A 14,406-nucleotide genomic window follows, 5' to 3' on the forward strand; every position below is an offset into this window, starting at 1 on the left:
TGATGGCCGCAGCATCATACCTGATAATCTGTAATAGTGCAACAAGATTATCCACCTTATTTCTTGTGCTCCGTGCATTGCGATATAGTACTTTGAGTACTGTATTTGCAACCCTTCTTGATTCTGGCTGCAATTATGTCCTATCATCTGCCTGCCCTTGCTATCAGTCTTGACTATACACCCTTTGCTTTTTTCTAATCATCTCTCCTATCCTAAGTCCCTTCACTCTGGTTCCCATACCGCTGCCAAATTTGTTTAAACCTCCACCCCCCCCCCCCCCCCCACACACAGCTTTGACAACCATCCCTGTGCGGATATTTGTTCCCCTCTGGTTCAGGTGCAACCCATTACTTTTGTACAGGTCATACCTCCCCCAGAAGAGAACCCAATGATCCAAGAACTTGAAACCCTGCCCCCTGTACCAGTTTCTCTGCCATGCATTAATCTGCTGAATTATCCTGTTTCTGCCCTCACTGGCATGTGGCACAGGCAGCAATCCAGAAATCACTACCTGGGAGGTCCTGCTTCTCAGCTTTCTACCTTGCTCTCTAAATTCTCTTTTCAGGACCTCATTGCTTTTCCTTCCTATGTCATTGGTACCAATATGTACCAAGACATCTGGCTGCTTTCCCTCCCTCTCCAAAATGTTGTGGACACGATCCAAGATCTCCCTGCCATCTGGGAGTCAGCATACAAGTCAAGTCACTTTAATTGTCATTTTGACCATAACTGCTAGTACAGTACATAGTAAAAATGAGACGACGTTTTTCAGGACCATGGTGTTACATGACACAGTACAAAAACTAGACTGAACTACATAAAAAAAACAACAACACAGAGAAAGCTACACTAGACTACAGACCTACACAGGACTGCGTAAAGTGCACAAAAACAGTGCAGGCATTACAATAAATAATAAACAGGACAATAGGGCAAGGTGTCAGTCCAGGCTCTGGGTATTGAGGAGTCTGATAGCTTGGGGGAAGAAACTGTTACATAGTCTGGTTGTGAGAGCCTGAATGCTTCAGAGCCTTTTCCCAGATGGCAGGAGGGAGAAGAGATTGTATGAGGGATGCATGGGGTTCTTCATAATGCTGTTTCCTTTGTGGATGCAGTGTGTAGTATAAATGTCCGTGATGGCGGGAAGAGAGACCCCGATAATCTTCTCAGCTGACCTCACTATCCGCTGCAGGGTCTTGCGATCCGAGATGGTGCAATTTCTGAACCAGGCAGTGATGCAGCTGCTCAGGATGCTCTCAATACAACCCCTGTAGAATGTGATGAGGATGGGGGGTGGGAGATGGACTTTCCTCAGCCTTCGCAGAAAGTAGAGACGCTGCTGGGCTTTCTTTGCTATCGAGCTGATGTTGAGGGACCAGGTGAGATTCTCCGTCAGGTGAACACCAAGAAATTTGGTGCTCTTTACGATCTTTACCGAGGAGCCGTCGATGTTCAGCGGGGAGTGGTCACTCCGTGCCCTCCTGAAGTCAACAACCATCTCTTTTGTTTTGTTCACATTCAGAGACAGATTGTTGGCTCTGCACCAGTCCGTTAGCCACTGCACCTCCTCTCTGTAAGTTGACTCGTCATTCTTGCTGATGAGACCCACCACGGTCGTGTCATCGGCGAACTTGATGATATGGTTCCAGCTGTGTGTTGCAGCACAGTCGTGGGTCAGCAGAGTGAACAGCAGTGGACTGAGCACGCAGCCCTGGGGAGCCCCCGTGCTCAGTATGATGGTGTTGGAGATGCTGCTCCTGATCCAGACTGACTGAGGTCTCCCAGTCAGGAAGTCTAGGATCCAGTTGCAGAAGGAGGTGTTCTGGCCCAGTAGGCTCAGCTTTCCAATCAGTTTCTGAGGGATGATTGTGTTGAATGCTGAACTGAAGTCTATGAACAGCATCTGAACATATGTGTCTTCTTTGTCCAGGTGTGTTAGGGCCAGGTGGAGGGTGGTGGCAATGGCGTCATCTGTTGAGCGGTTGGGACAGTACGCAAACTACAGGGGATCCAGTGAGGGGGGCAGCAGGGTCTTGATATGCCTCATGACAAGCCTCTTGAAACACTTCATGATGATGGATATAGTCATTTAGGCAGGACACTAACGACTTCTCTGGCACAGGGACGATGGTGGCAGCCTTGAATCACGTTGGAACGGTGGCGCTGCTCAAGGAGATGTTGAAGATGTCCGTGAGAACATCTGCTAGCTGGTCTGCACATCCTATGAGCACTCTACCAGGGATGTTGTCTGGTCTAGCAGCCTTCCGTAGGTTGACCCTGCACAAGGTTCTTCTCACATCGGCCATGGTGATGAGAACCCTGGTCATTTGTAGGAGGGGTGGACTTCCTCGCCGCCATGTCATTTTCCGCCTCAAATTGGGCGTAGAAGTTATTCAGCACATCTGGGAGGGAGGCATCACCTGCACAGTCAGGTGATGTACTGGATGCCCTTCCACATGCGCCACGTGTCGCTGCTGTCCTGGAAGTGGCTGTGGATTAGCTGGGCGTGTGCACGCTTTGCCCCTCTGATGGCTCGGGACAGTTTGGCCCTTGCTGTTGTTAGCGCTGCCTTGTCGCCTGCTCTGAAGGCGGAGTCGCAAGTCCTCAGCAGCGCACGCTACCATCTGGGTGTCCCATTCACATCCACAGAATCTCCTGTCTGTTCCCTTGACTATTGAGTCCCCTTGTCACTACTGTTCCCCTCTTCTCCCTCTTTCCCTTCTGCACCATGGACCTATACACAGTGCCAGTAGCTTGGTCCCTGTGCCATTTCCCTGGGAGGTCATCCCCCACAACAGTATTCAAAGCGGTATACTTATTTTTGAGGGGAATGGCCACAAGGGTGCTCTGCACTAACTGCCTATTCACATCTCCATTTCTTCTGACAGTCACTCAGCTACTCGCCTCCTGCAACTTCGGGGTGACTACTTCCTTGTAACTCTGATCAATTATCTCCTGACTCTCCCATACAAGCTCAAGGTCATCCAGCTGCTGCTCCAGATCCCTAACATGATCTTCAAGGAGCTGCAGCTGGATGCACTTCATGCAAATGTGGTTCCCTGAGAGACTCTGGGTCTCCCAGGACTCCAAGATCTGGCATGAAGAACACACAACAGCCATTTACTACACTAGATACTGTAAGAGGGAGAGAAAGGGAACCTTAACTGAATTTTACTCAGAGTTAACACCTCTTTCAAGTTGAAGCCTCCTTTGAGTCAAAGCCTGACACTCCTACTCCTACCACTGGCCTACTCCCAACAATGGTTGCCCTGCTTGTCCCTTCTGTACTTTTACAAGCATCGCTAACCTGTGAGAAACCCCGTCGCTGTGGCCTGCTCCTGCCACTGACTGAGCTGTCTGAATGATCCTGGATGCCCATGAAGCTTTCCTTTTAAACAACTGAGGCATAATTGAAATCTTTTTCCTGTGATAGGGGTATCAAAAACAAGAGGGCTTGGGTTCAAGATGAGAGGAAGGAGTTTCACCGGGGATTTGAGGGGAAAATATTTTTAGTGAAAGTTGTTGAAATTTGGAACCCACTATACGGGTAGGTTATAGTCAGATGCATGGTTGATGAAATATTTAGACAGGCACTTGTATAGGTAAGACATTGAACGGCACAGCTAGTATAGGCAAATCGGATTTCTCAGGATGAGACGAGGTCAGGATGAGCATAATGTGTCAAGGGGCTGTTTCTGTGCTGTGCAACTCAATGGCTCATTGACTATCTCAAATAAATGAATTAATTTGGGCTGAAGATCTGGAAACAAGCTTGCTAAATATTTCCCGCTCTGTCTGCCACGAGTGTACTGTGTCCACAAGATGTCTGTTAATAACTTTCCGAGGTTTCTTCAGTAGAAGCAGTTTGCAGCAGAACAAGACAGTGGATGCCTAGGAACAATCCATGCACAAAGTTCTCCCCTAAGTCACAGAAGTACCCTACTTAGGTGCAATAATTTCTGAATGAGTTTGTTTGCAAAGGGTTGGAAAGTATTAATGCATCATATGTTATCATTTGCAAAGTAATTTGTGCTCTGACAAGCTCATGAGAAAGCTACTTTTTCCACATCTTGAGCAGGATACTTAATGAAATAATAATAAGGTTGTACTTTGCCCCCTATTTCTGATTTTGCTTTTTGCATGTTTTGTTTGTGTTATTGCAGCTTTAGAGAATGAAGTGTACCGTAATCCCAAACCCTCACTGGTTGATCGGTCAGCTCTTGACCTCACTGCAGACAGAATAGTACCTCCTGACATCTATCTAGATACTGGTTTACCCAGGAGCCGGGTAGTATTTGAGGAACGATTCCTTTATCCAGGTTCTAGTATGGGTGCAAACTACTCCAAGTACTTTGGAACACCAAGTTCTTCATCAGATTCAGACCAAGATTTTGTAGCAGGGGCCAAGGCCCGAATAAGAGAGCTGGAAAAGGAGTCCGAGAACTTAGAGGAAGCCTACAGGAACTACCAAAATAGACTGATTCAAGTTGCTGTTCAGAAAAGTTCAGAGGCTCGACCTTTTTCTCTATTGCCAGTTAACAACAGTAGTCTCAATAAAATTTCATCCAGCCACCCACACAGAGTTACATTTGCAGACTCTTTTTTAACTTCCGAAAAATCAAAGCCATCAAGACACCCAATATCTGAAGTAAGCCATCAATCAACAAATATAATTGAAGATTACCAAACCCCTTCTGTAGGCTTGTTCACTTCCCCAAAATATAGCTCTTCAACGCCTGTCAAACAAAAACCTGAATATGGCATGTACATGAAGACTTCAGAAGGTAAGATTCATTAAAGGATATAAGATATTTATTTGATCTGTAATGAGGTACAATATCAGTCAATGGTACCAAGGAACTTTACTTTTACATGCAAAAAAGGACTTACAGTTTACTATTCCCAGCAGCCTGAAGTGTTGTGATACAACTGTAAATCCTGCAGAGAAGCTCAAAGTGAGAATCTAATTAACTTAATCATTCCACTTAATGAATTACCGTAGATTTCGCACTACAGAGCGCACCTGATTAAAAGCCACTGGCTCTAATTTTAGAAATAAAATCAATTTTGTACTTGTACAAGCCGCACCGGATTTTAGGCCGCACCGGATTTTCGGCCGCAGGTGAGATATTTACACAGAAAGATATTACACGTGAGGATTTTTTAACTTTTAATTAAATCCATATGGTAACATAAACAAATACATATTGCAAATGCTTTTTTTCGAACCGTGCCTGTAACGCGGCTACTTTTAAATATACGTTGCGTATACTTTTTTACTGAACAACATTCCAATATCTCCTAACGACTGGTAAAAAATATATATACTGCAGCCTACCAGGAAAAGTTATTGATCGCCTTTAACTTAAAAGCAGCGTTTTGGCTCTGCCGCTCGCCCCCCGCCTTCCCGTTTATTGCAAACCGGTATTTTTCCCACAAGACGCGGCGAAACCGGGTGTGACGTCATAGCATCCCGGGATGTAGTACAGAAAACAAATATAGTTAAAACACTTCTAACTTTAACTAACAAATGAATTACTAAGCGAAAATATTATAAACTAAATAACTGCCATAAAGGCAGCACAATGCTTTTCTTCGAGTGTTTTCCATGTTGATGAGGGTGAGTACAAATGACTGATTTACAATAATTTAATTGTGAAAGTGCGCTTGATTTATCGTACAATTTCATTGGACCTCTGTGAACTACTCATCAATTTTATTGGTCTACTGTTACGAGGCAAAATGTTTTTGGCGGCATGAAAAAAAATCATGCATTAGCCGCACCGTAGTAAAGGCCGCAGTGTTCAAAGCTGTTCAAAATGTGGGAAAAAAGTAGCGGCTTATAATCCGACATCTACGGTACTCAATTTTCCAGACAGATCAACATTACTTACCACTGGCATGTTGACGAATAATTATTTACATTTCTGCTGTGTCTGTGGTCCTGCCTTGAGTGTATCAAATGGCAATATAATTTTACATTGCTAGATGCAAGCACAGTTCTGAGAATTCCTTCTGCTTTCTCTGTAACTGAGAGATTAGCCATGGGGTTATTGTGGAGGGATGCTGGGCAGGGCATTCTTATGGCTTAAATAACACCAATCAAACATGGTTTATTTGGGATCCATGCAGAAGTGGAAGTAGACTTTGTTTTATTAATATTAGCCCAAGAAACACAGAGCTACCCATCAGCAGTCTATTCAGTCCATTTTGCACAAATATTACTTTGAGTTCTATTGCATGGAAGCAGGGTCCAGCCCATCTGGTCCATGCTGACCTAGATAATGATCTAAGATGGTTCCACTTGCCTGCATTTTATTCATGCCCTTCTAAACCTTTTCAATCCATGTACCTATCCAAACTCTATTTTAAGATTAATTATTCAGCAGTAATCTATTTTTAAAAAAAATATGTACAAGGAAGTAACATGTAAAGGGAAAGACTTAATAAGGCACTTTTAACAACCATCCTTCAGGAGTGGAACTAATGGGAAGCTGTTCAACCTACAGCAATTGCACTCGAGAATCTGAGGTTGGGCTACAATGTACAGGCAGTATTTCCATTTGCACATGCAGGGACACCATCAAACAATCTTGCTGAAACTTAAGTTGGTGGTTATCATGAGGAAATCTCCAAGGTGTGGAGTCATACCTTGTACATAGGAATATAGATGTTATTATTGGAGCCCAATCATCCTAGATACAGGACATAATTTCTGGGATCTGAAGGACAATGTTTTAGACCTAGCAATCTTAAGTTGTTTGTCATCAATGAATCCCTCTCCACTAGGTCAGAAGTGAGTATGCTCTTTCTTGGAATCGAGTAGTAATTTGAATAGCTTTAATATTTCAGGTAACTTGTAACAGTAATTCAAAATATTTCTCAATCCTTAAGAAGTTTAAGCTTTTTTTACCAGAAGAACTGCAATGATTTAAGAGGGCAGTTTACCAGCATCTTTTCAAGGACAACCAAGAACTGGCAATAAATACCAGTAATGCCCACATCCAAAAAAGTTGAATTAAAATGTAATGTACGGAGGAATCTTAAGGTTCAAGTCTATAGCTCCCTGAAAGTGGCTGCAGAGGTTGATGGGGTGGTTTAAAAGGCATGCTTGTCTCCATTCATTGAGGCATTGAGTTCAAGAGTCAGAAATTATGTTGCAGCTTTATAAAATTCTCATTGGGCTGTTCTGGTTAGACATTTAATTAGCTTGGCACAACAGTGTGGGCAGAAGGGTTGTTCCTGTCTTGTAGTGGTCCATGTACTTCTTTAAAAAAAATTAAACAAACCAACCTCCTGCTCCCATTTGTTAACTCAAAGGAAGTAGATTAGTTGACTTATTTTCTTATTTACAAAAGGCAGTCTCATAGTCTGTTCCATCATTAAAGTTTAGAGAATTGATTTTAACTAGTTTGTGATGTAGTGCTCCATCTGGTGGTCTGTATGAGAAATCATAAAACCCTTTTAACATAACGTGTTCTTAAAATTTAAATAATAGTACTTAAAATATATGGGAGAAAATAATAGTCTATTGGTGAAGGCAGTTCAAGCACACGTATTTTGCAAGAACAAGCAGCACATTGCCATTCACCATTTCTCCTATAAGTATGGACATAACAGAAACATCAGAGACTGTAGATGCTGGACATCTGCATCAACACACAAAATGCTGTAGGAACTCAGCAGGTCAGGCAGCATTTGTGGAGGGAAATGAACAGTCTTGTTTTGGGCTGAGGCCTTTCATGAGCTCTAGAAAAAGAGTGAGAACCCAGAGTAAAAGAGGAGGGGGAGGAGCTGGAGCTGGCAGGTGAGGGGGTGGGGTGGTGGTGGAAGAGAAGGGAATAATGTGAAAAACTGTGAGGTGATAGGCAGAGAAGGCAAAGGGCTGAAGAATAAGGAAACTGATGGGAAAGGTCAGTAGACCATGCAATAAGGTGAGCAGACAGAGAATTAGGAAGGTGAAGATGATGTACAGGTCATGGCAGTGGGGGACGGGTAAAAGGAGTACCAAGACTTGGGACAAAGTGCATTTCCTTCCAACACTGAACGGCATCTCCATTCTAACCATATAATAATCAAAACTTAACCCCATTATTCTCCTTCACAATGATTGCTCAAATAGAGTGAGACTATGACAAAGAACTATTTTCCAGTCCTTCAGTGAATGCATATGATTCTGAGCCTTAACTCCACTTCTTTGGCTATGCAAGTTCTTAAATCTACCCATTCACTTAAATTGTGTTTAATTAGTTTGTGTTAAGACCAGGATTTAATGCTGATTTCCCCCAATAATTCTGAAGAAGTGGTAATGAAGTATCATCTTGAACCACTCTGGATTTTGTAGTGAGGGTAGTGTCATAGTATCAATTAGGGGTTTTATATTCTGTTCTGAATATCAATAAAACTTGTATATGACTGTACAGGTGTTGGTGCTTGCTATCTTTCCTTTCTAGCTTATAGAAGTACCTGTGTAGAAGTGATGATTTTGTGTTATTTAACAATCCTTTAAGAATTGCATTGTTCCCAATAGCTCAGAAGGTTTTACAGTACAGCCACTACCACACTTCCAGTTGTGTGGTACTCAACTAAATTTCTTTTATGGAACAATATCTGGATCCTAGCTAAAGTTATCAAATCTAATCTCATCCCTACCACTCTGCACAATTCAGCTGTGTTTCTCCATCCCCTCACAAACATTTCATTTTACTTTAGACTCCCGTCCACCGAGCTGAAATAAGACTGAATCGTACAGCACAGAAACAGACCGTTCAACCAGTGTGTCTGTGGTGTGACAACCCATTCATTTTCTTTATTATCCCCACATTCTCATTAATTCTCCTTGGATTCTACCATCTGTCCTAATTTATCAAAATATTTTCTATGCCTTTGAACTATGCATGTTTTTATTACTTTGATCTCTTCATTAAGGAAAAAACTGCCTCCAACCCTTTGATCTTAGAGTCATAGAGCAATACAGCATGGATACAGGTCCCTGGGCCCATTTGAGTCCATGCCAACCAGCCGTCCATCTAATTTCCTGTGTTTGCCCCATATCCCTCTAAGCCCTGCCCCAAATGTACCCAAGTATTTCTTAAATTATACTCTTGTACCTGCCTCAACCAAATCCTTTAGCAGCTTGTTCCAAATACTCGCCACACTCTGCATTAAGAAAAGTTGCTGCTCGAGTCCCTTTTAAATCTTTTCCCTGTCACCCTGATTCTATGCTCCCTAGCTTTAGACTACCCCTCCCTATCCTGGGAAACAAATGTTACTATCTACTTTATTTGTGCCTCTCATGATTTTCAGCATTTCTTCCAAGGCCTCACCAATGTTTTGTTCCAATTCCTGTACTCGGAACCCTGACTGATAAAGGCTAGTGTGCTAATTGTTTTCTCTACCACCCTGTCTACCTGTGATGCTGCTTTCAATGAACCATGTACTTGGACTCCTACGTCCCTTGTTCCATTACATTCACTAGTGCCCTAGCATTCATTGACTTTCCAAAAATGCATCGCCTCACACTTTTCTGTATTGAAATCCGTTTGCCACTGCTCAGCCTATTTCCCCAACTGATCAAGATACCCCTGTAATCTACGATAGCCTTCTTCATTACCACCAAACACCACCTAATTTTGTAACTTCGTAAACTTACTGTTTAAACCTTGTTCATTTGCATCATATCATTCATATAAATAACAAAGCTCCCAAAACCAACCCCTGCAGCACACTGCTAGTTGTTGGCCTCCATTTCAAGAAACAACTTCCAAGCACCACCCTGTGCTTTCTACCTCAGAGACAATTTTGCATCTACCTAACAAGCTCTCCCTGGATTATGCTGTTAGTGATATTTTGAGGTATTTATAACAACTGTAATGTGAAATGAAAATATCAGTGATATCAATTGGTGACAAAGTCCACAGGTACTGCTAATACTACTGTCGTTTGTTACCTATATTCATAATTGAATGGAGTGATAAATTTCAGTTAGAGTTTAGTGAAAGTAAAGATGTAAATTTTTTTCCCCATCCAAGTTCATGGACACCCTGAAATTAATCCACAGACCCAAGGTTAAGAACTCCTGCCTTAGAGATTCTGGAGCCACGAACTTCATCTCCATTCGCAGCCACTGACTTCTGCAGCTTACTCTGAGTAACTGTTGACTTTACAGTTACAGTGGCCTCTCTTCCGGCGGCTAAGTTTAGAGGGGTGGCCTGACCTAGGCAGTGTGGCTGTGGTTTCATACTTTTTCATGATGGACTGCACTGAGTTCTGACGCATATTCAATGCCTTTGAGATGGTCTTGTACCATTCCACAGATACACGCTTCTATTATCATTTCCCTAATTTGTCTTGAATGTTTTGTCTTCATTTTGGTTTGGTCTGTTGAAGATCCACTGTTGGGCCTTACAGAGAGAGTTTTATTTATTTTTATGGATTGAAAACAGGTGATCCTCCTATTTCCTACATCAACGAATAGGGTGAGTTGTAAGTTGTTACTCTACAGTAAGGTAGAGTAGTAATTACAAAGAAAATGAATAATTTTTCAACTTTGTTTTCATTTTTTTTATCGTTGATAGGTTTTGGAATTTTTCTTTTGATTTGACATGATGCTCATTTTTGTAGATTAGTTCAAAATATCCTACTTAAATATATTTCAAATTTAGAAAATGAGACAATAAAATGTGAAAATAACTGTGGGGGCTGAACACTTTTTTGATGCTTTGTAATGAGTCAGGAATCCTTCCTGAACTCATATAACCATTTCTGCCCATCCAAACCTTTTGCGCTAAGGAGGTGCCAATCTCTATTAAAGAAGTTCAAGTTCCCTTGTGACAACAACTTGTTATTTATTTTTCACCTTTTCAAAATCTGCTGCCCAATCTGTTCATCACTGTTTTTTCACACCTTAAGTTCAGGTGTAAGCCATTCATTATGTTTAGGTCATACCTTCCCCAGGATGATCCAGAAATCTGAAACTTTGCCCCCTGCACTAATTCTTCAACCACACATTCATCTGCTAAAGCATCCTATTTTTAACCTCACTGGTGTGTAGCACAGGTACAGTCCAGAGATTACACCCCTTGTGGTCTTGCTTTTCACGTTCCTACTTAGCTCCATGAATTTTCTCTTCAGGTGTTCATTCCTTTTCCTACTTAGTACTGTACAAATGTCTTAGGCTCATATACAGTGCCTATAAAAAGTATTCATCCCCCTTGGAAATTTTCATGTTTTATTGTTTTACAGCATTCAATCACATTGGGTTTAATTTGGCTTTTTTGACACTGGTCAAATTTGTGAAAACAAATTTCTACAGATTGGTCTAAATTTAGTACAATTATTAAACACAAAATAGTTGATTGCATAATTACTCACCCTCTAAGTCAGTATTTAGAGGATGCACCTTTGGCCGCAATTACACCCTAGACTCTGCATGGATAGGTCTCTATCAGCTTTGCACATCTGGACACTGCAATTTCTCCCCATTCTTCTTTACAAAACTGCTCAAGCTCTGTCAGATTGCATTAGGATCATGACTGAAGTGCCCTTTTCAAGTCCAGCTACAAATTCTCAGTAGGATTGAGGGCTGGACTCTGACCTGGCCATTCCAGGACATGAACTTTGTTGTTTTTAAGTCTCTCCTGTGTAGCTTTGGCTTTATGCTTGGGGTTATTGTCTTACTAGAAAACAAATCTTCTCCTAAGTTGCAGTTCTCTTGCAGACAGCAGCAGGTTTTCGTCCAGGATTTTCCTGTATTTTGCTGCATTCATTTTATCCTCTACCTTCACAAGCCTTCCAGATCCTGCTGCAGTGAAGCATCCCCTTAGCATGATACAGCCACCATCATACTTCACAGCAGGGATGGTGTGTTTTTGATGATGTGAGGTGTTTGGCTTACACCAAATGTAGTGTTTAGTCTGATTATCAAAAAGCTCAATTTTGGTTTCATCAGACCATAGTACCTTCTTCCATCTGCTTCAGAGTCTCCACATGCCTTCTGACAAACTCCAGATGAGATTTCATGTTGAGTTTTTTTTTCCAGTAGGTGGCTTTCTCTGTCACTCTCCAATAAAGCTGCGACTGGTGAAGCACCTGGGGAACAGTTGTTGTATGTGTAGTCTCTCCCATCTCAACCACTGAAGCTTGTAACTCCTCCAGAGATGGTGGCCTCCTTCAGTAATCCTGTACTTATGCGGTCACTCAGTTTTTGAGGACAGCTTGCGCTAGGCAGATTTACAGCTGTCCCATATTCTTTCATTTCTTGATAATTGACAACTGTACTGCAAGGGATATTCAGGGACTTGGAAATTTTCTTGTATCCATCTCTTGAGTTATGTTTTTCAATAATCTTTTCACGGAGTTGCTTGGAGTTTTCTTTTGGCTTCGTTGTGTAGTTTTTGCCGGGATACTGACTCACCAGCAGTTGGACCGCCTCCTTTTTCTTCTTCTTCTATTTCTTCTAGTTTAGACGCATCTAGGCATATTACTGCCCTCTGCAGGATGTACAATTAATTACAGAATTTCAAGAAACTCAAATTCTCAAGTATAACTTAGTCGCACGTAGAAACAGAATAATAAACTTTTCAATCAGATGGTGGTTCTCTTGGTGGCCAAACAAAGATTTAATAGAAAAACAAAATACATTTAAGTCAGACAGCCTCTTTTTTTTTATAATTTTTTTTATTGAATTTTTAAATAGGTTACAGAAGGAATAAAGATTATCAACCCTTGCCCCCTCCCCTTAACCCCTCCCCCTAACATATCCCTTTGGAAAGAGAAAAAAAAGAGAGAAGAAAAAAGAAAGAAAGAAAGAATGCCTGGATATCGGAAGATCCCCACATGCTCCATGGAGTTCATAATAGCTTTAGTATATATATTTAATTCTTTCCCCAGATAACCAATATTTTTATCTTCGGAGCACCTATATATTTAATCCTATCTTTCGTAAATAAGGGCGCCAAATTTTCAGAAATATTTCATATTTATCTCCTAAATTATAAGTAATTTTTTCAAGTGGAATGCAGCTAAAAATTTCATTCTTCTAACAAGTATGAATCCGATTTCCAAGTAATTGCAATAGCCTTTTTGGCTACTACCAATGCAATTTTTATGAATTCTTTCTTATATTTATTCAGTTTGGATTTTGGTTTTATCCCTTCAATATCGCCTGGTAAAAATAATGTTGGATTATGTGGAAGTTGTGTTCCAATAATTTTCCAATAAAATTCTTAAATTTGTCCAAAAAGGTTGAATTTTTAAAAAAAAGACCAAGTAGAGTGTAAAAAAGTACCAATTTCTTGGTTACATCGGAAACATTGATCAGATAAATTTGAGTTTAATTTATTTATTTTTTGTGGTGTAATATATAATTGATGTAAAAAATTATATTGCACTAATCTTAACCGGACATTTGTTGTATTTGTCATACTGTCAAGACGTAGTCTTGACCAACTTGTTTCTTCAATTTTAATATTCAAATCAGTTTCCCATTTTTGTCTTGACTTATGAATTCCTTGTTTAATTGCCTGTTTTTGAATCAAACTATGCATACAAGAAATAATTTTTTAAATTTTTCCTTTTTGAATTAAAGTTTCTATTTCATTAGGTTTCGGCAATGACATTGTTTGACCCAATTTATCTCTTAAATAAGCCCTTAATTGGAAATAACAAAAAAGAGAGTTTGATGTTTTGTATTTGTTCTTTAATTGATCAAATGACATTAACATACCTCCTTCAAAACAATCTCCTATATAATCCTTTTTTGAAACCAATTGTATAAAAGTTGGTTATCCATTGTAAAAGGAATAAGTTTATTTTGAATTAAAGGTCTCTTTGCTAATAAAGATTTCTTTATCTCATCATCAACATTTATCTTATCCCATAAATCAATCAAATGTTTTAATATAGGAGATTCTTTCTTTTCCTGTATCCATTTAGATTCCCACTTATATTTAAAATCTTCTGGTATATTTTCTCCTATTTTATCTAATTCTGTTCTAATCCATGCCAGTTTATCTTCATCAAAAAAAAGATGATTTGCTTTATAATAATTTATAATAATTCTTAAAGTTTGGACGTTGTAACCCTCGTAGGTCAAATTTCCATGTTAATTTTTCCAACGATATTCTTGACACCTTACCATAGGAACTTCCTCACACATTTAACTCTTGAAAAAACTTTTGCGATAATTGTATTGGTAGTGTTTGGAATAAATATTGTAATCTAGGGAATATATTCATTTTTACAGCGTTTACTCTGCCTACTAATGTTATTGGTAACGTCATCCATTTATCAAGATCTTCTTGAATTTTTTTCAATAATGGTAAATAATTTATATAAATTCTTTATATCATTATCAACTCTTATATCTAAATATTTTATACCATTTATCAGCCATCTAAATTGAGT

General features: G+C 40.3%; 1 protein-coding gene across 11 annotated transcripts in view; it reads left to right on the forward strand.

Moving 5' to 3' along the window:
* Window positions 1–14,406, forward strand: part of ofd1 (OFD1 centriole and centriolar satellite protein) — a 113,023-nt gene that overhangs the window by 56,683 nt on the left and 41,934 nt on the right. For 10 of the 11 annotated variants that reach the window (XM_073045796.1, XM_073045802.1, XM_073045803.1 and 7 more), the window contains one exon: window positions 4,164–4,784. The exons of the other annotated variant lie outside the window; for it this stretch is intronic. In XM_073045796.1, the coding sequence (XP_072901897.1) occupies window positions 4,164–4,784 (621 nt within the window). The remainder of the gene's footprint in view (window positions 1–4,163; window positions 4,785–14,406) is intronic. 11 annotated transcript variants of the gene reach the window in all.

The sequence above is a fragment of the Hemitrygon akajei genome, chromosome 5 (assembly GCF_048418815.1).
Source record: "Hemitrygon akajei chromosome 5, sHemAka1.3, whole genome shotgun sequence".
Lineage (NCBI taxonomy): Eukaryota > Metazoa > Chordata > Chondrichthyes > Myliobatiformes > Dasyatidae > Hemitrygon > Hemitrygon akajei.